Source organism: Pseudophryne corroboree, chromosome 6 (genome assembly GCF_028390025.1).
Source record: "Pseudophryne corroboree isolate aPseCor3 chromosome 6, aPseCor3.hap2, whole genome shotgun sequence".
NCBI lineage: Eukaryota > Metazoa > Chordata > Amphibia > Anura > Myobatrachidae > Pseudophryne > Pseudophryne corroboree.
The window spans coordinates 361,183,788-361,205,824 of record NC_086449.1 but is presented as its reverse complement, the minus strand read 5'-3'; the positions used below and the strand labels follow the sequence as shown (position 1 = coordinate 361,205,824).

The window sequence follows — 22,037 nt, the reverse complement described above, 5'->3', positions numbered from 1 at the left end:
ACTGGATGCGAACAGGTCTGCTGTGTAGAACGTTCTGAGCCTGGACTAGGGCATTCCTAACTGCCCCTCAGGTCCTGGATGTTGAATGAGAGAGCTCAATCTGTATTGACGAAAGACCCTATAGATGTAGACCAGAGTTACAGCTCCCCATCCCAAGAGGCTGGCCTCAAACTGAGAAGGGAGACCCTTTGGAAAGGTTTGGGGTATGTAGCCATGACGGAAGAGACTGGCGCATCTGAGGTGACAGTCGGAAAAACTTGCTGTCCAAGCGGGGCCCCGTTCTGGACCAACGAATTAGGGTTTGTGGAGTTCGAACATGAAACCTGGATTAAGGAACCACTTTGAAGACGGCCACCATTTTTCCCAGGAGTTGCATACACCAGAGGATGGAGATGTGAGGTTGTTCAAGTGACCTCACCAATGACTGGAGATCCTAAATCTTCAGGGGATGGAGAAAAATCCTATGATAATGAACAGCGAGTGTCTAATAAAAAGCCTAAGAAAATAATCTTCTGGGAAGTTATGATGGATTTTAGATAATTCTATATCCAGCTATGTGCTTAAGAGTGTCCACTATCACCCTGCAGATGTTGAAGCAGCAAGGGCACTGAAGGTCCCTTCACTAGCAGGTCATCCACATTAGGAATGATGGTGATGCCTTTTCGCCTCTCTAAAGAAATTATGTGGACCGTGACTTGTGAAAACCCTTGGGGACTGAATAGTAGGGCTCGAAACTGAGAATGAAATGTGCGGAGCAGCTGATGATGGCCTATCCAAATAGGGATGGGAAGATAGGCGTCCTTTATGTCTAGGGACAACAGGAATTCCCCTTCCCTCAGTTGCGCTGATAAAGCGCAGGGACTCCATCGTGAAACGTACCTATGATACATTTGGATTTAGCCTTTTAAATTCAAGATCTGGTGGAAAGAACCGCCTTGCTAGCTTTATACCCATGCTGGTATAGCAAAACCGTACCAATTATTCCTTAATTTAAAAGAAAACGAACAGCCATCAGAAGAGCTGCCTGCCTGATTGTGTATCAGGACAGAGGAGTGGTGAAAAATTCCTGACACGGGGTCCTACCAAACCAAGGATGTAACCTCTGGACAGAATACCTTGGATCCAAAGATCTGGTATGGACCAGAACCAGACATCCCTTAACCCTAGAGTAAGTGGGCCCCTACCACCAGAAGGTGCGTTTTGTAACCTTCAGCATCAGGCAGACTGTTTGTCTGCTAGATTAGAGTCTGGTTGATAGGAAATCTGGTGAGTCGCGTCCTGAAATGATCACAACCGAAGAGACATTTTGACTGAAACCGATAAAGCAGAGTTTTGTGACTGTAAATAAGCTGCATCCAGTGAGACGTCGACCAGCATAGACTGAAGCTTTATGAATCTGATCAACCAAGGTAAGATGTTCTGTCACCTTCCATTCTGCTTCCAGCCTGGATGTACAAGATTCTAGGGTCTTGTTGACCTAGGCAATAGCTCAAATGGATTGAAGAAAGTAACCAGTTAAGCAAAATAGTTCAGCAAAGCCTCACTCTTCCTGATCCCATAAGGTCGCTGCCTGTGCCATTGGGATAACAGTGACCTTAGCTAGCCTAGCAATGGGGGCATCCACATGGGATGGAACCTCCCAAGCCATAGGGTCATCATCTGCAAAGGGATAAGAGGATTTAAATCACCGGAGAACTTGAAATTTCTTATCAGGCTCAAGCCGAGCTTCTCTCAGAACATCAGAAAATGTAAAAAAGCTAGAACGATTAACCTCTTCTCTTTACATTTAAATAATGAAGAAGAACCAACCTGGGAAGCCTCCATCTACTGAATATTCAGGGTCTGATGAACTGCACAAATTTAAATCCTGTACACCAATGGCCAAAGGTCCACTATTTATCCTTCTTCGGATGAATCTGCGGAGTTGAACTCTCCAGGAAAACAAGATGAGATGGCAGGGACTGCTTTTTGGCAGCCAAAGAACCTGCCCATGCAAGTATTTTATCCATGGAAGCAGATACTTTTAAAGGCACCGTTCAGTATTTCAGGCCCATAAAGATCTTAAGGATCAGAGGGAAGGTGAGGATTGGGTAGGAGACCAGGAAGAGTCACTCACCTCTGGCTGTTGATCCACCCACAGTGTAAGGTGCGCAATGGCCTGTGCCATGGACTTTAGCCCATTCTGGAATCAAGACTCGCCTGTCGTGCCTCCGGATGGCTGATTTACTGTCTCCAGTATCACAAACTGTGCAAAGGGCCCCTGAGTCTTTGCGACCTCTACATTATTTTGTTATTCATTTGGAACATGGATAAAACAACGTGGACCCTGCTTTACTTTGGAAGGCTTCTCTCCCTTTCCTGCCATGTTGTGCATGAATGACAGGCACAAAATAGGATACAAATTTGCACAGTGGATAAAAAACATGCCTAAGATGATAGTGCAGGAAAAAATCCTACACAGATGATTTAGCTTACAGAAAACTACTATAAACAGACATTACAGGGCAAAGGCAAGCTAAGAATCCTGCCTAAGATCCGGGAATGCACGATGCGGCAATATGTGCTGGGACCTCTGAATTGCAGCCCCCAGTCTTCGGCAATGCGATTGCACTGACATACAGTAGGTGCCAGACACTATAAGAATTGTCAGCGGGACTGGCGCTTCTTACGCGCTTCTAGCAAAAGGTCCTGCTCTAATAGTGCACACTGAGAGGCGGTGAGGAAATAAATATGGAAAAATACAGAAAACTCTAACTAGAAAACATGCCTTACTCCAAAACACTAAAAGAAAGAAAAAAGAGACTTTGTGGAGGTAGGAGGGCTTAGAGGGGAGCAGAGCTATTTTAGTTAATGTTTTAGTGCCTACCGCTGGGCCAGCCGTCTAACCCACAGTCAGCAGTGCAGTCTGTCCCAGATTAGATGGATGATGAATGCCAGTGTTGAGCATAAAGTGCTGAGCAACGTAACTTTAGGCATTCCTTCTCTAGGGGCAACTTTGGGATGTCCTAATGTTCCAAAGAATGCCCCAGTTTGATGCTAGAATAAAAAAATAGATTTTTGCATTTTATATCCTTAAAGAAAATTGGACACCCTCAAATTTGTCTTTCTTTGAGTCTAGGATTATTATTGTTGTACATAATGTGGCTTTCTCCTCTCTGTCTGGTGCTTTTACCTGGCCTGTCCTTCCATGGCTTTGTTAAAACACAGAGTTCTCATACTAGCAGTATAGAAGGGAATAGGCTTGCGTTTTTCACAGTAAAATTGTATGTGCCCAGCTCAAGCTGCTATTATTGCCTACTATACTCCATGGTATTTACAGTTCTCCAGTGTGCTGGGAAAACGGGTTTAGCAGAAGTACAGCAATCCTATTTGTTAATGTTGTTTACACAAGTAATGTGACAGTTGCTTGGAGTCTTGTAGCATTTCGGGCTGGAAGTGACTTCCACTGGGAGAACCTTAATGACAATGCATGGGTTTCTGTTTTTAAAATAGTTAGAACTACTTTTTTGTTAGTTTTTCTTCACATTCACTTTCTCTCATAGAAAGGGAAAATATTCAAAACATTAAATGGTACCGTTGCTGTGTTTTGCTGTCCTCCCTTGCTAATTTGTTTCCTATTTACAGATCTCTCTGACCATGAGGATTTTGGTTTAAACGTGCCAGCCAGCCTACGGGAAGAGCAAACTTGTGCTATTGGTAATATCACATTTATACACCACTTTTCACTAAATTATTGTATAAAATATATACATTTATTTCTATTTCGTCCTAGAGGATGTTGGGGACACCAAAAGAACCATGGGGTATAGACGGGATCCGCAGGAGACTTGGGCACTTTAAGACTTTCAAAAGGGGCGTGACCTGACTCCTCCCTCTATATCCCTCCCCAGACTCAGTTTAGAAAATGTGCCCTGCGAGACGGAGGCACTCGGGGGAGCTCTACTGAGTTTCTCTGATAAGACTTGTTAGGTTTTTTATTTTCAGGGAGGTCTGCTGGCTACAGACTCCCTGCTTCGTGGGACTGAGGGGAGAGCAGTCTAGAACCACTTCTAATGAGTTTCAGGGCTCTGCTGCTGCTGACAGGATGCCTCCGCACCTGAGGGGAGATGAACGCCGGGTACTCTCGGATGCTCGCTCCCACAGCCTGCCGTCACCCCCTTTCAGAGCCAGAAGACAGGTGAGTATGTAGAAGAAAAGAAGACTTCTCTTCACTAAGACAGCATTGCAGAGGTACCGCACAGCGAGTGCACAGTGCGCGCCGGGCTCCCATACAGTACACACCGCTGGGTGCAGGGCGCTGGGGGGGAGGAGGGGGGGGGAGCATGTTTACCTCAGAATAGCTGGCTAGTGGGACTAAAAGTGCCTAGGCACAGTCCAAAACCCCCGCCAGGATGGATAAATGTATATACACCAAATGCACCAGATACCTACAAAAATGCTCACGTACTGCCGAGCGACAGTGGAGGAAATCACGCTCTAAAGCAGACTTCCTCCATTTCAAATTCATGCTCTCATCCTTCAGTACTGCCCTTTCCCTTGCTAAACAATCATACTTCAAAATCCTCATTTCTACACAGTCTTCCAACCCCCGGTTCCTCTTTGCCACTGTTAACTCCCTCCTCTGCCCACCACCACCTCCTCTCCCTTCCTCATTGTCTGCTCTTGACTTTACCACTTATTTCACATCCAAGATTGACTCCATACGTCAGGATATCACTTCCCACCAGACCAGCAACCAGCCACCAACCATCCCTTGCCACCCCTCCCCTTCCCTCTTACCAACTCTGACATCTTTCTCCCATGTATCTGGCGAGGAAGTCATGGCCCTCATCCGTTCCTCCACCCCCCCCCACAACCTCCCCGCTCGACCCTATCCCCTCCCACCTCCTCCGTTACCTCTCCCCTTCTGCCTGTTCCCATCTTGCCCACCTTCTCAATCTCTCCCTTTCATCAGGCACTGTCCCCTCTGCCTTCAAGCATGCTCTTGTCTCCCCTATTCTTAAAAAACCTACCCTTGATCCTAACACTCTCTCCAACTATCGACCCATCTCTCTCCTCCCCTTTGCCTCCAAACTTCTTGAGCGTATTGTCTATAATCGCCTCACTGCCTTTCTTTCCTCTCACTCACTGCTTGACCCATTCCAGTCTGGTTTCCGTTCTCTCCACTCCACTGAAACTGCCCTCACAAAAGTCTGCAATGACCTCCATGCAGCCAAATCTAAGGGCCACTACTCTCTGCTTATTCTTCTTGACCTCTCTGCTGCTTTTGACACTGTGGACCACCCTCTCCTTCTGCAATTCCTTCACTCTCTTGGTCTGCGTGATACTGCCCTCTCCTGGCTGTCCTCCTACCTCTCTGATCGTTCCTTCTCTGTCTCCTCTCATGATGCTACCTCCCCCCCACTTCCACTAACTGTTGGTGTCCCCCAAGGCTCTGTTCTTGGTCCTCTCCTTTTCTCTCTCTATACGTCCTCTTTAGGTGAACTCATTAGTTCTTTTAACTTCCAATACCACCTCTATGCTGATGACACTCAAATCTACCTCTCCTCCCCTGATCTCTCCACGGCTCTCCTCACTCGTACCTCAAACTGTCTTTCTGCTATCTCTTCCTGGATGTCTCAGCGCTTTCTTAAACTCAACATGTCTAAGACTGAGCTGATCATCTTCCCACCCTCCCGCACAGCCTCACCTCCCACAATCTCATTATCCATTGATGGCACGACTATCTCCCCTAGCCCCCAAGTACGCTGTCTTGGCGTAATCCTTGACTCCTCCCTCTCCTTCAAACCACACATTCAGTACCTCTCACAAACCTGTCATTTTCATCTCAAAAACATTTCTAGAATCAGACCTTTTCTCACCCAGGATGCCACTAAGATCATTATTCACTCACTGATTATTTCCAGACTGGACTACTGTAATCTCCTCTTAACTGGCCTCCCTGACAATTACCTCTCTCCACTCCAATCTATCCTCAATGCTGCTGCCCGGCTCATCTTCCTCACCAAACGCACTACGTCTACCTCCCCTCTCCTACAGGCCCTCCACTGGCTTCCCTTTCAGAATCCAATTCAAACTTCTCACACTCACTTACAAAGCCCTCAGCCACTCCTCTCCCATCTACATCTCTGACCTTATCTCCCTTTACTCTCCCACCCGTCCTCTTCGCTCTGCTAATGCACGCCGACTCTCCTGTCTTCTGATTACTTCCTCCCACTCCTATCTCCAAGATTTTTCACGTGCTGCTCCCTTTCTCTGGAATTCTTTACCTCTCCCCCTCAGACTCTCCACCTCTCTACAAAACTTCAAACGGGCTCTTAAGACCCATTTCTTTACCAAACCTAGCCAAATCTCAACATAACCCTCTGTTCCATGCTCTCGATGTACCCCATCTGTGTCATCCCTGTCTGTCTACCCCTCCCCTTAGAATGTAAGCTCTCACGAGTAGGGCCCTCTTCCCTCATGTGCTTATACTTTTCTTACTTTAATAATCCTCAACTGCCCAGATCCCACAGTTTTTTGACCACCTGGAACTTATCTCTATGTTTACTGGTGTAGTTATGCTTAGTTGCCCTGTACTTGTCCTATATTGTATTCAACTGTAAGTCACTGTTTTCCTATTTTTTTTAATGTGCATTTGTACTCTGTAATTTGGCGCCGCGGAACCCTTGTGGCGCCATATAAATAAACGATAATAATAATAATATTTAAATGGGACGAAGCATGCCATTATGGGGGCGGAGCTTCTTCCTCACTGCTCACTCTGCGCCATTTCCTCCTCCACATAAGCAGCGCTGGTCCTTCCTCACAAGCAGCAAGTACCAGGGGCATAAGAAAACGAGGGGGGGAGGGGAGGGGGGGGGCAGGATTAATAGATAAATTTAGCGCTGCAGCTCTGAGGCACTTGAAGGTGTTTTCAGACCTGCATTTTGGCGCTGGGGTGTGAGCTGGCTTTTTCCCTTTGTGTTCCCTTACAGGCTTTGATTTGGGTGCTGTTTTCAGTGGACGACATGTCTGAGACAGATTATTCCTCTCAGGGGGATAATTTATTGGGGACACCAAATGTTTTGGAGGTGGCCCTGTCGGCACTGCTGACTGGTTATCTACTTTGAATGCTTTAAATGCTAATGTCACTCTTTTAAATCAAAAGTTTGATCAGTCTGAATCTCAAATCCAGGTGTGGAAGATATCAATGGAGGACGCTTTATTGCAGGTCCAGGGCCCTCCGGGGTCGCTCAAACGTGGTGTTGACCAATTAGTTGACACAGATACCGACACAGACTGAGGCTGATGTCGACTATGCTGATTCCAGATTAGATCCTAAATTAGCTAAGAGTATCCAGTATATGATTGTAGCTGTTAAAGACATATTACATATTGATGAGGACCCTATTACACCTGAAACGAGGGTCCTTATTTACAAGGAAAAGAGATGCTCCGTTGCTTTTCCTCCATGTTTTGAACTAAATGACCTCTTTGATAGCATTTGGAACAACCCTGATAAAAAAATTCTAATTCCTAACCGGATCAAGGTGGCGTACCCCTTTCCCGCGGCTGATAGGGAAAAGTGGGAAACACCACCCACAGTTGACAAGGCCCTAGCGCGCTTGTCTAAACAGGTAACCCTCCCTGCGGCTCAGTCGATGACCCTTAAGGAGCCGGCTGATCGTAAACAGGAGGCTACTTTGAAAGCTATTTTTACAACCACAGGGACGTAGCTTAGGCCTCTTATTGCGTCAGCGTGGGTAAGTAGCGCTATTGAAAAATGGGCTGAAAGTTTGTCTTCTGATTTGGATAATCTTGATAGGGATAGCATCCTAGTGACGCTTGGTTATATCAGGGACGCGGCTGCGTACTTGAAAGAGGCTGCAAGAGATGCTGGCCTCCTGTGTGCTAAGGCTAATGCTATGTCAGTTGCGGCTAGGCGAGCGCTTTGGACTCACCAGTGGAATGCTGACGCCGATTTAAGGGAGGTGAACTTTTTGGTGATGGCCTTACTGATTTGGTATCAGCGGCCACCGCGGGTAAGTCAACCTATTTACCTTATGTTCCTGCGCAACAAAAGAAACCACACTATCAAATGCAGTCCTTTCGGCCCAACAAGTATAAAAGAGGCCGAGGAAATTTCTTCCTTGCTACCAGAGGTAGAGGGAGGGGCAAGAGAACACCCGCCTCCTCGGGTTCCCAGGAGCAGAAGTCCTCCCCGGCTTCTGCCAAATCCACCGCATGACGCCAGGTGGGGGCACGTCTAAAGCTCTTCAGTCAGGTCTGGGTTCGTTCGAACTTAGACCCTTGGGTGTTGCAAATTGTGACCCAAGGGTACAAACTGGAGTTTCAAGACGTTCCCCCTCGCCGTTTTTTCAAATCAACTTACCAGCTTCGCTTCCAGACAGAGTTCTAGTCTGTGGAGCAATACAAAAATTGTGTCAAAATCAGGTTGTGGTCCCGGTTCCCCTGGCACAGCAAGGGGAGGGTTTTATTCAAGCCTGTTTGTGGTACCAAAGCCGGATGGCTCGGTAAGACCAATCCTCAACCTGAAATCTCTAAAAAAAAAAAATTCCTGAAGAAATTTAAATTCAAGATGGAGTCTCCCAGAGCGGTGATCTCCAGTCTGGAGGAGGAGGAATTCATGGTATCATTGGACATAAAGGATGCATACCTTCATGTCCCCATCTATCCCCCTCATCAAAGGTACCTCAGGTTTGCAATCCAGGATACTCATTACCAGTTTCAGACGTTGCCGTTTGGCCTGTCCACGGCTCCGAGGATTTTCACAAAAGTCATGGTAGAGATGATGGTTCTCCTCCGCAAGCGAGGAGTTACAATTATCCCATACTTGGACGATCTCCTGATAAAGGCGAGATCCACAGACAAGTTGGTACAGGACATTGCACTGTCCCTATCGATTCTGCAACAGCACGGCTGGATCTTAAACTTGCCGAAATCACAGTTAATCCCAACAACCCGGTTGGCGTTTTTAGGTATGATTCTGGACACAGTCCAGCAGAGAGTGTTCCTTCCTATGGAGAAAGCTCTGGAAATTCAGAGTTTGGTAAAACTCATGCTGAAACCAAAAACAGTCTCCATTCACCAATGCATTCGGTTGCTGGGGAAGATGGTAGCGGCATACGAAGCCCTCCAGTTTGGGAGGTTCCATGCCAGAGTGTTTCAGTGGGACCTGTTGGACAAGTGGTCCGGATCCCACCTTCATATGCACCGGAGAATAATTCTATCTACCAACACCAGAATCTCACTCCTGTGGTGGCTCCACAGCTCTCACCTCTTAGAGGGACGCAGGTTCTGGATCCAGGACTGGATCCTAGTGACCACGGATGCAAGTTTCCGAGGTTGAGGAGCAGTCACACAAGGGGTGACCTTCCAAGGAAGATGGTCAGGTCCAAAGACTCATCTTCACATAAACGTTCTGGAGCTAAGGGCCATTTACAACGGCCTTCTGCAAGCGGAGCATCTTCTTCGAAACCGGTCTGTCCTGATCCAATCGGACAATGTGACAGCAGTAGCATACATAAACCACAAGGCGGCACAAAGAGCAGGACAGCCATGGCAGAGGCCACAAAGATTCTCCGCTGGGCAGAGACACATACAAGCGTTCTGTCAGCAATATTCCTTCCGGGGGTGGACAACTGCGAAGCAGACTTCCTCAGCAGACACGATCTACATCCAGGAGAGTGGAGCCTCCATCAAGAGGTCTTCACACTAGTGACAAGTCTTTGGGGGGTTCCCCACATAGACATGATGGCGTTTCGCCTCAACAGAACACTTCTGAAGTATTGTTCCAGGTCCAGGGACCCTCAGGCCGCGGCAGTGGATGCACTGACGTCACCTTGGGTGTTTCCGTCGGTGTACATTTTCCCTCCGCTTCCTCTCATCCCAAAGATTCTGAGAATTCTAAGAAAAGCAAAGATTCCAGCGCTCCTTGTAGTTCCAGACTGGCCAAGGAGAATTTGGTACCCGGATCTTCAGGCGTTACTGGTCGAAGATCCCTGGCCTCTTCCTCTTTGCGAGGATCTGCTACGACAGGGGCCGTTCGTCTATCAGGTCTTACAGCGGCTACGTTTGACGGCATGGCGGTTGAATGCCAGATTTTAGGCCGAAAGGGTATTCCCAGTGAAGTCATCCCTACCCTTATTCTGGCTAGGAAGGGTGTGACGTCAAAGCACTATCACCGTATTTGAAGGAAATATGTTTCCTGGTGCGAGTCCAAGAAAGCTCCTGTGGAGAAGTTTGACCTTGGACGGTTTCTCCTTTTTCTACAAAATGGAGTGGATGCGGGCCTTAAATTAGGCTCCATTAAGGTGCAGATTTCTGCCTTGTCAATTTTCTTTCAGAAACAATTGGCCTCACTTCCTGAGGTGCAGACCTTCGTAAATGGGGTCCTGCACATACAACCTCCCTTTGTGCCCCCTGTGGCACCTTGGGACCTTAATGTGGTATTGACATTCCTTCAATCACATTGGTTTGAACCTTTACGTGAAGTGGAATTGAAATTCCTCAAGTGGAAGGTTGTCATTTTGTTGGCATTGGCATCCGCAAGGCGGGTGTCTAAGTTAGCGGCCTTGTCTCACAAGAGCCCTTATGTGATCTTTCATGAAGATAGAGAAGAGTTGAGAACTCGGCAACAATTTCTGCCAAAGGTGGTTTCCTCTTTTCATATTAACCAACCTATTGTGGTGCCAGTGGCTACTGGCGCTTTGGCTGAGAAAGTCTCTAGATGTGGTCAGAGCTTTGAAAATTTATGTCGCCAGAACGGCTCCAGTTAGGAAATTAGAGTCTCTGTTTATCCTGTATGCTCCCAATAAGATTGGGTGTCCTGCTTCCAAGCCGACCATTGTCCGCTGGATATGTCAAACGATTCAGCAGGCTCATTCCACGGCAGGTTTGCCGTTGCCGAAATCGGTGAAGGTCCATTCCACTAGGAAGGTGGGCTCGTCCTGGGCGGCTGCCCGGGGTGTCTCGGCATTGCAACTTTGCAGAGCTGCTACTCGGTCGGGGTCAAACACGTTTGCTAAATTAAGTTTGATACCCTGGCCAATGAGGACCTTAAGTTTGGTCAATCGGTGCTGCAGAGTCAACCGCACTCTCCCATCCGCTATAGAACTTTGGTATAATCCCCATGGTTCTTTTGGTGTCCCCAACATCCTCTAGGACGAAATAGAAAATAGGATTTTAATACCTACTGGTAAATCCTTTTCTATGAGTCTGTAGAGGATGTTGGGCGCCCGTCCCAGTGCGTACTGTATCTGCAGTTTAGTTCTGGTTACACACAGGTTGTGTTATGGTTTCTTCAGCTGGTTGATGAATTTTGTACATGTCCGTTGACATGTGTTCAGTTGAATGCCATGTTATTCGGCATGTTTATGGCTTGAGCTGGTATAATGCTCACCTTGTTTGTTAATTCCTTTCCTCGGAATGTTCGTCTCTCTGGGCACAGTTCCAAACTGAGTCTGGGGAGGGATATAGAGGGAGGAGCCAGGTCACGCCCCTTTTGAAAGTCTTAAAGTGCCCATGTCTCCTGCGGATCCAGTCTATACCCCAAGGTTCTTTTGGTGTCCCCAACATCCTCTACGGACCCATAGAAAAGGATTTACCGGTAGGTATTAAAATCCTATTTTTTCTTCTAAAAAAAAATAAAATCTAATTTTCCTGTAACAACACATTGTTTGAGAGTGATTCTCAGATAATCTTGCATTCTGGAAAATCATATCAATATCATTGGCACCTGCATGGTACACTTATCTGCCACCAAGATCATGTGGCTCTCAGGTTCTGGCATGTACCAGCTGCCATATGAATCTGCAAATTTGTGGCCCTATTGTGTTGTAAGGTAAAAGGAGTGATGATGTGACTGATGTGCCGCCATTGCCATGCTGTTTCAACAGCAGGTCATGGGATGTGTTTGTAGTTGAAACGTCCCTTAATTGTCCTGTCAATGTTGATTAAGCACATGTAATATCAAAATACTATTTATTAAATCATGTATGCTTCTGCAGTACTGCACAACCCACTACTTACAATGCATACAGATCCTTTTTAAATGTGTGTTTTGTTTTGTTTTGTTGTTTTGTTTTTCTTCTATCAGTTTGCATTGAAAAATGGGTGGGTGTTGCAATGTTGAGAGGAATGGTACAGGAGCAATATATATAGAATGCGTATACTGTTACATGCAAACAGGAATTGAAACAGGTGAAGCACCATATAAACTGGAGCACAGCTAGACAAGTGTTAATTTTCCAAGGAGATTGTGAGCATAAATAGTTCTAGCCCTTAATAATATCTATATTGAATTGAGAAAATACAGTAAATTACCTATTATTTCAAACAAGAACAAACATGTACAGTAAATGGAAGAAGAGACGCTTAGTATAGCATGGGTAGAGAAGAAGGGGAAAATGGGGAATATAGGCCAAAGGGAGGAATATAGAGAACCCTTTTCTTGCTGTCTTATGTTCCTATTTCAAGATAATTCTCTGTTATTTTAAAGTCAAAAACCCTGAGTCAGAACCTAAGCTTTCACACAGGGAAGCCTATTGATTAGGTACAGTATTCTGAAATTCTAAGCCCTGGAACCAACCACAACAATAATTCTGTTTGTTAGCTGTAGCTAGAATGAGGTAGTCCATACTTCTATAAAAGCACAGTCATGAGATCAAGTCCTTGATCACCTGTATTACTGCCTTTGTGGCTATACTGAGATATCTCAAAAGGGTTCAACAACCAAAAACGGAGTATATTCCACTACACTCCCCTATATAGGTTTTAGTGTTCCTTTAAATTATGTATTCACTTTGTCATTCTGCAAGACAAGAGTCTCCTGACAAATGCAAGTTAATATCCACTCCAATACACAGAAATAAATATGGTACACTACACCAATCTTACTAGTTACTATGTTATCAGGAGGATTGTGCAATGTCGGGTGGGAAAGTCAGTGTTATCTGTATATGAGTGGCTTTGATCTGAGCATATTCTTTTCTGCATTACGGATACTGGGTAGAAGGAAGCTCACAGGTTTTATTAAATCCTATGAGGAAATGCATAAATATGTACAAAAAAGTTTTGAACAGGATCCTGTCCCCTTCACACAGTACTTGCAAAGGGAGAAAAAGAAAGCTCTTGTGTGGCCGCACTCTTAATTTGATCTAGGAGAATTCCTAGGATATATAAGGAATAGTGTTAAAACATCTATTTATTGTTCAAAGTTAAAAATTAATATAGTTACCCACGTATATGATCCAACCGTGACTGAGAAAGAAAATTGTTATGAAAAATGTTCTGGTCTGTTAATCACAGGGAGTGATTAGAAGGGTGGGAGACACCTGATTGTCTGACACCTGTTTCTCCTGACCAGTACAGAAATTCTGTATTAATGGGACCAAGAGGAAGTCAGGGTAATCTTTTGTGTATTTATAAGAGACCATTTACTGGGTCAATACTATACACTTTGCTTGTTAAACGTCTGTTCCTAAAGACACGTATGAAATAATAAACAATTGAATAATTAATTATTATCTTCATGGCCTGGTACTGAATTGATAGTCAACAGACGGAAGATATGAAGGAAGAAAAAATGATGGTGATGCTGCTGTTGGTATCACTTTACTCATAGAGAAAAATAATTCAGAGTATTATTTTTCTCTATGAGTAAAGTGATACCAACAGCAGCATCACCATTTTTTCTTCCTTCATATCTTCCGTCTGTTGACTATCAATTCAGTACCAGGCCATGAAGATAATAATTAATTAATTATTCAATTGTTTATTATTTCATACGTGTCTTTAGGAACAGACGTTTAACAAGCAAAGTGTATAGTATTGACCCAGTAAATGGTCTCTTATAAATACACAAAAGATTACCCTGACTTCCTCTTGGTCCCATTAATACTGAATTTCTCTGACGTCCTAGTGGATGCTGGGAACTCCGTAAGGACCATGGGGAATAGCGGGCTCCGAAGGAGGCTGGGCACTCTAGAAAGATTTATGACTACCTGGTGTGCACTGGCTCCTCCCACCATTACCCTCCTCCAAGCCTCAGTTAGATTTTGTGCCCGGCCGAGGTTGGATGCACACTAGGGGCTCTCCTGAGCCTTTAGAAAGAAAGATAGAAATTAGTTTTTTTATTTTCAGTGAGACCTGCTGGCAACAGGCTCACTGCAGCGAGGGACTAAGGGGAGAAGAAGCGAACCTGCCTGCTTGCAGCCAGCTTGGGCTTCTTAGGCTACTGGACACCATTAGCTCCAGAGGGATCGACCGCAGGCCCAGTCCTTGGTGTTCGGTCCCGGAGCCGCGCCGCCGTCCCCCTTACAGAGCCAGAAGCAAGAAGAGGTCCGGAAAATCGGCGGCAGAAGACATCAGTCTTCACCAAGGTAGCGCACAGCACTGCAGCTGTGCGCCATTGCTCCTCACACACACTTCACACTCCGGTCACTGAGGGTGCAGGGCGCTGGGGGGGGCGCCCTGAGAAGCAATAATAACACCTTGGCTGGCAAAAATACCACAATATATAGCCCCAGAGGCTATATATGTGGAAAATACCCCTGCCAGAATATAGGAAAAAGCGGGAGAATAGTCCGCGGAAAAGGGGCGGAGCTATCTCCCTCAGCACACTGGCGCCATTTCTCCTTCACATATCCGCTGGAAGGAAGCTCCCTGGCTCTCCCCTGCAGTCTACACTACAGAAAAGGGTAAAAAAGAGAGGGGGGCACTAAATTTAGGCGCAGTATACAATTATATAGAAAAAGCAGCTATAGGGGACATAACTCAGTTAGTCCCTGCATTATATAGCGCTCTGGTGTGTGCTGGCATACTCTCACTCTGTCCCCCCAAAGGGCTTTTGTGGGTCCTGTCCTCTGTTGGAGCATTCCCTGTGTGTGTGCGGTGTGTCGGTACGGCTGTGTCGACATGTTTGATGAGGATAATGATGTGGAGACGGAGCAGATGCCTTTAGAAGGGATGTCACCCCCTGCGGGGCAGACACCTGAGTGGTTGAGCTTATGGAAAGAAATGAGTGCACGTATAGACATTACATAAGAAATTTGACGACATGCCAAATGTGGGACAGCCGACTTCTCAGCTCGTGCCTGTCCAGGCGTCGCACAGGTCATCAGGGGCTCTAAAACGCCCGCTACCGCAGACCCAGATGTCGACACTGATACTGACACCAGTGTCGACGACGATGAGTCTAACCTGATGCCCACTAAGGCCATTCACTGCATGATTGAGGCAATGAAAGAGGTGTTACACATTTCTGATATAAATACAGGTACCACTAAAAAGGGTATTATGTTTGGGGAGAAAAAACTACCCGTAGTTTCTCTAACGTCCTAAGTGGATGCTGGGGACTCCGTAAGGACCATGGGGAATCGCAGCTCCGCAGGTGACTGGGCACATCTAAAGAAAGCTTTAGGACTATCTGGTGTGCACTGGCTCCTCCCCCTCCTCCTCCTCCAAGCCTCAGTTAGATCTCTGTGCCCGAACGAGAAGGGTGCATACTAGGGGCTCTCCTGAGCTTCTTAGTGAAAGTTTTAGTTTAGGTTTTTTATTTTCAGTGAGACCTGCTGGCAACAGGCTCACTGCATCGAGGGACTAAGGGGAGAAGAAGCGAACTCACCCGCGTGCAGAGTGGATTGGGCTTCTTAGGCTACTGGACATTAGCTCCAGAGGGACGATCACAGGCCCAGCTTGGATGGGTCCCAGAGCCGCGCCGCCGGCCCCCTTACAGAGCCAGAAGGCAGAAGAGGTCCGGAAAATCGGCGGCAGAAGACGTCCTGTCTTCAACAAGGTAGCGCACAGCACTGCAGCTGTGCGCCATTGCTCTCAGCACACTTCACACTCCGGTCATTGAGGGTGCAGGGCGCTGGGGGGGGGCGCCCTGAGACGCAATAAAAACACCTTGGATGGCAAAAAAAATGCATCACATTTAGCTCCTGGGCTATATGGATGCATTTAACCCCTGCCAGAATACATAGAAAAACGGGAGATAAGGCCGCCGATAAGGGGGCGGAGCCTATCTCCTCAGCACACTGGCGCCATTTTCCCTCACAGCTCCGTTGGAGGGAAGCTCCCTGGCTCTCCCCTGCAGTCACTACACTACAGAAAGGGTTAAAAAAGAGAGGGGGGCACTAATTAGGCGCAGTATTAACTATACAGCAGCTATAAGGGGAAAAACACTTATATAAGGTTATCCCTGTATATATATAGCGCTCTGGTGTGTGCTGGCAAACTCCCTCTGTCTCCCCAAAGGGCTAGTGGGGTCCTGTCCTCTATCAGAGCATTCCCTGTGTGTGTGCTGTATGTCGGTACTTTTGTGTCGACATGTATGAGGAGAAAAATGATGTGGAGACGGAGCAGATTGCCTGTAATAGTGATGTCACCCCCTAGGGGGTCGACACCTGAGTGGATGAACTGTTGGAAGAAATTACGTGACAGTGTCAGCTCTGTATAAAAGACAGTGGTTGACATGAGACAGCCGGCTACTCAGCTTGTGCCTGTCCAGACGTCTCATAGGCCGTCAGGGGCTCTAAAGCGCCCGTTACCTCAGATGGCAGATATAGACGCCGACACGGATACTGACTCCAGTGTCGACGGTGAAGAGACATATGTGACTTCCAGTAGGGCCACACGTTACATGATTAAGGCAATGAAAAATGTTTTACACATTTCTGATAATACGAGTACCACCAAAAAGGGGTATTATGTTCGGTGAGGAAAAACTACCTGTAGTTTTCCTGAATCTGAGAAATTAAATGAGGTGTGTGATGATGCGTGGGTTTCCCCCGATAACAACTGATAATTTCTAAAATGTTATTGGCATTATATCCTTTCCCGCCAGAGGTTAGGGTGCGTTGGGAAACACCCCCTAGGGTGGATAAAGCGCTCACACGCTTGTAAGGGCTCTACCCTCTCCTGAGATGGCCGCCCTTAAGGATCCTGCTGATAGAAAGCAGGAGGGTATCCTAAAATGTATTTACACACATACTGGTGTTATACTGCGACCAGCAATCGCCTCAGCCTGGATGTGCAGTGCTGGGTTGGCGTGGTCGGATTTCCTGACTGAAAATATTGATACCCTAGATAGGGACAGTATATTTTTGCCTATAGAGCATTTAAAAGATGCATTTCTATATATGCGTGATGCACAGCGGAATATTTGCCGACTGGCATCAAGTCTAAGTGCGTTGTCCATTTCTACCAGTAGAGGGTTATGGACACGTCAGTGGTCAGGTGATGCGTATTCCAAACGGCATTTGGAAGTATTGCCTTATTAAGGGGAGGAGTTATTTGGGGTCGGTCTTTCAGACCTGGTGGCCACGGCAACAGCTGGGAAATCCACGTTTGTACCCCAGGTCGCCTCTCAACATGAGAAGACGCCGTATTATCAGGCGCAGTCTTTTCGTGGACAAGCGGGCAAAAGGTTCCTCATTTCTGCCCCGTGACAGAGGGAGAGGAAAAAGGCTGCAGAAATCAGCCAGTTCCCAGGAACAGAAACCCTCTCCCGCCTCTGCCAAGCCCTCAGTTTACGCTGGGGCTTTACAAGCAGAATCAGGCACGGTGGGGGGCCCGTCTCAATGAATTTCAGCGCGCAGTGGGCTCACTCGCAAGTAGACCCCTGGATCCTTCAGGTGATATCTCAGGGGTACAAATTAGAATTCGAGACGTCTCCCCCTCGCCGTTTCCTAAAGTCGGCTTTACCGATGTCTCCTTCTGACAGGGAGACCGTTTTGGAAGCCATTCACAAGCTGTATTCCCAGCAGGTGATAATCAAGATACCCCTCCTGCAACAGGGAACGGGGTATTATTCCACACTGTTGTGGTACCGAAGCCGTACGGCTCGGTGAGACCGATTCTAAATCAAAAATCTTTGAACACTTACATACAGAGGTTCAAATTCAAGATTGAGTCACTCAGAGCAGTGATTGCGAACCTGGAAGAAGGGGACTACATGATGTCTCGGGACATCAAGGATGCTTACCTTCATGTCAAAATTTACCCTTCTCACCAAGGGTACCTCAGGTTTATGGTACAGAACTGTCACTATCAGTTCAGACGCTGCCGTATGGATGGTCCACGGCACCCCGGGTCTTTACCAAGGTAATGGCCGAAATGATGATATTCCTTCGAAGGAAGGGAATTTTAGTTATCCCTTACTTGGACAATTCCCTGATAAGGGTAAGATCCAGGGAACAGTTGGAGGTCGGTGTAGCACTATCTCAGGTAGTGTTGCGGCAGCACGATTGGATTCTCAATATTCCAAAATCGCAGCTGGTTCCGACGACTTGTCTTCTGTTCCTAGGGATGATCCTGGACACAGTCCAGAAAAAGGTGTTTCTCCCGGAGAAGAAAGCCAGGGAGTTATCCGAGCTAGTCAGGAACCTCCTAAAACCGAGCCAAGTCTCAGTGCATCAATGCACAAGGGTTCTGGGTAAAATGGTAGCTTCCTACGAAGCAATCCCATTCGGCAGATTCCACGCAAGAACTTTCCAGTGGGACCTGCTGGACAAATGGTCCGGGTCGCATCTTCAGATGCATCAGCGGATAACCCTGTCACCAAGGACAAGGGTGTCCCTCCTGTGGTGGTTGCAGAGTGCTCATCTTCTAGAGGGCCGCAGATTCGGCATTCAGGACTGGGTCCTGGTGACCACGGATGCCAGCCTGCGAGGCTGGGGAGCAGTCACACAGGGAAGGAATATCCAGGGCTTATGGTCAAGCCTGGAGACATCACTTCACATAAATATCCTGAAGCTAAGGGACATTTACAATGCTCTAAGCTTAGCAAGACCTCTGCTTCAAGGTCAGCCGGTGTTGATCCAGTCGGACAACATCACGGCAGTCACCCACGTAAACAGACAGGGTGGCACAAGAAGCAGGAGGGCAATGGCAGAAGCTGCAAGGATTCTTCGCTGGGCGGAAAATCATGTGATAGCACTGTCGGCAGTATTCATTCCGGGAGTGGACAACTGGGAAGCAGACTTCCTCAGCACGACCTCCACCCGGGAGAGTGGGGACTTCACCCAGAAGTCTTCCACATGATTATAAACCGTTGGGAAAAACTCGACAGGTATTGCGCCAGGTCCAGGGACCCTCAGGCAATAGCTGTAGACGCTCTGGTAACACCGTGGGTGTACCAGTCAGGGTATGTGTTCCCTCCTCTGCCTCTCATACCCAAGGTACTGAGATTGATAAGATGGAGAGGAGTAAGCACTATATTCGTGGCTCCGGATTGGCCAAGAAGGACTTGGTAACCGGAACTTCAAGAGATGCTCACGGAGGATCCGTGGCCTCTACCTCTAGAAGGGACCTGCTCCAGCAAGGACCCTGTCTGTTCCAAGACTTACCGCGGCTGCGTTTGACGGCATGGCGGTTGAACGCCGGATCCTGAAGGAAAAAAGGCATTCCGGATGAAGTCATCCCTATCCTGATCAAAGCCAGGAAGGATGTAACCGCAAAAACATTATCACCGCAATTGGCGAAAATATGTTGCGTGGTGCGAGGCCAGTAAGGCCCGACGGAGGAAATTCAACTGGGTCAATTCCTACATTTCCTGCAAACAGGAGTGTCTATGGGCCTGAAATTGGGGTCCATTAAGGTTCAAATTTCGGCCCTGTCAATTTTCTTCCAAAAAGAACTAGCTTCAGTCCCTGAAGTTCAGACGTTTGTAAAAGGGGTACTGCATATACAGCCTCCTGTTGTGCCTCCAGTGGCACTTTGGGATCTCAATGTAGTTTTGGGTTCCAAAAGTCACATTGGTTTGAACCACTTAAATCTGTGGAGTTAAAATATCTCACATGGAAAGTGGTCATGCTGTTGGCCCTGGCCTGGGCCAGGCGCGTGTCAGAAATGGCGGCTTTATCCTGAAAAAGCCCTTATCTGATTTTCCATTCGGACAGGGCGGAATTGAGGACTCGTCCTCAGTTTCTCCCTAAGGTGTTTTCAGCGTTTCACCTGAACCAACCTATTTGTGGTGCCTGCGGCTACTAGGGACTTGGAGGACTCCAAGTTGCTAGACGTTGTCAGGGCCCTGAAAATATATGTTTCCAGGACGGCTGGAGTCAGGAAATCTGACTCACTGTTTATCCTGTATGCACCCAACAAGCTGGGTGCTCCTGCTTCTAAGCAGACTATTGCTCGTTGGATTTGTAGTACAATTCAGCTTGCACATTCTGTGGCAGGCCTGCCACAGCCAAAAATCTGTAAATGCCCACTCCACAAGGAAGGTGGGCTCATCTTGGGCGGCTGCCCGAGGGGTCTCGGCTTTACAACTTTGCCGAGCAGCTACTTGGTCAGGAGCAAATACGTTTGTAAAATTCTACAAAATTGATATCCTGGCTGAAGAGGACCTGGAGTTCTCTCATTTGGTGCTGCAGAGTCATCCGCACTCTCCCGCCCGTTTGGGAGCTTTGGTATAATCCCCATGGTCCTTACGGAGTCCCCAGCATCCACTTAGGACGTTAGAGAAAATAAGAATTTACTTACCGATAATTCTATTTCTCATAGTCCGTAGTGGATGCTGGGCACCCATCCCAAGTGCGGATTGTCTGCAATACTGGTACATAGTTATTGTTACCAAAAAAAAAAAAAAATCGGGTTATTGCTGTAGTGAGCCATCTTTTCTAGAGGCTCCTCTGTTATCATGCTGTTAACTGGGTTCAGATCACAAGTTGTACGGTGTGATTGGTGTGGCTGGTATGAGTCTTACACAGGATTCAAAATCCTTCCTTATTGTGTACGCTCGTCCGGGCACAGTATCCTAACTGAGGCTTGGAGGAGGGTCATAGGGGGAGGAGCCAGTGCACACCAGATAGTCCTAAAGCTTTCTTTAGATGTGCCCAGTCTCCTGCGGAGCCGCTATTCCCCATGGTCCTTACGGAGTCCCCAGCATCCACTACGGACTATGAGAAATAGAATTATCGGTAAGTAAATTCTTATTTTTTTCCCCCATCAGATGAATTAAATGAAGTGTGTGAAGAAGTGTGGGCTTTCCCTGATAAAAAATTGGTAATTCCTAAGAAGGTACTAATGGCGTTCCCTTTCCCGCCAGAGGATAGGTCACGTTGGGAAACACCTCCTAAGGTGGATAAAGCGCTCACACGTTTGTCTAAAAAGGTGGCACTACCATCTCCGGATACGGCCGCCCTCAAGGAACCTGCTGATAGAAAGCAGGAGGCGATCCTGAAGTCTGTATATACACACTCAGGCATTATACTTAGACCAGCTATTGCGTCAGCTTGGATGTGCAGTGCTGCCGCTGCGTGGTCAGATAAACTGTCAGAAAATATTGACACATTAGACAGAGACACGATCCTGCTAACCATAGACCATATCAAAGACTCAGTCTTATATATGAGAGATGCACAGAGGGAAATCTGCCGACTGGCATCTAAAGTAAGTGCATTGTCCATTTCTGCTAGGAGATGCTTATGGACTCGCCAGTGGACAGGAGATGCAGATTCTAAAAGGCACATGGAAGTTTTGCCTTATAAGGGTGAGGAATTATTTGGGGATGGTCTCTCGGACCTAGTTTCCACAGCAACGTCTGGGAAGTCAGCATTTTTACCCCATGTCCCCTCACAGCCTAAGAAGGCGCCGTTTTATCAGGTTCAGTCCTTTCGGACCCAGAAAAACAGGCGTGGAAAAGGCGGGTCTTTTCTGTGCAGAGGTAGGGGGAAAAGGCTGCAACAAACAGCAGGTTCCCAGGAGCAAAAGTCCTCCCCCGCTTCTTCTTCCAAGTCCGCCGCATGACGGTGGGGCTCCACAGGAGGAGCCAGGTACGGTGGGGGGCCGCCTCAAGAATTTCAGCGATCAGTGGGCTCGCTCACAGGTGGATCCCTGGATCCTTCAAATAGTATCTCAGGGGTACAAACTGGAATTCGAGGCGTCTCCACCCCACCGGTTCCTAAAATCTGCCTTGCCGATTGCTCCCTCAGACAGGGAGGCTGTGCTAGCGGCAATTCACAAGCTGTATTCCCAGCAGGTGATAATCAAGGTACCCCTACTTCAACAAGGCCGGGGTTACTATTCCA

General features: G+C 47.2%; 1 protein-coding gene across 4 annotated transcripts in view; it reads left to right on the top strand.

Annotated features, from left to right (window-relative positions):
- NCAPH2 (non-SMC condensin II complex subunit H2) overlaps positions 1–22,037 on the top strand; it is a 272,518-nt gene that overhangs the window by 236,878 nt on the left and 13,603 nt on the right. For all 4 annotated transcript variants that reach the window (XM_063926652.1, XM_063926649.1, XM_063926651.1 and 1 more), the window contains exon 17: positions 3,625–3,696. In XM_063926652.1, coding sequence (XP_063782722.1) covers positions 3,625–3,696 — 72 coding nt within the window. The remainder of the gene's footprint in view (positions 1–3,624; positions 3,697–22,037) is intronic.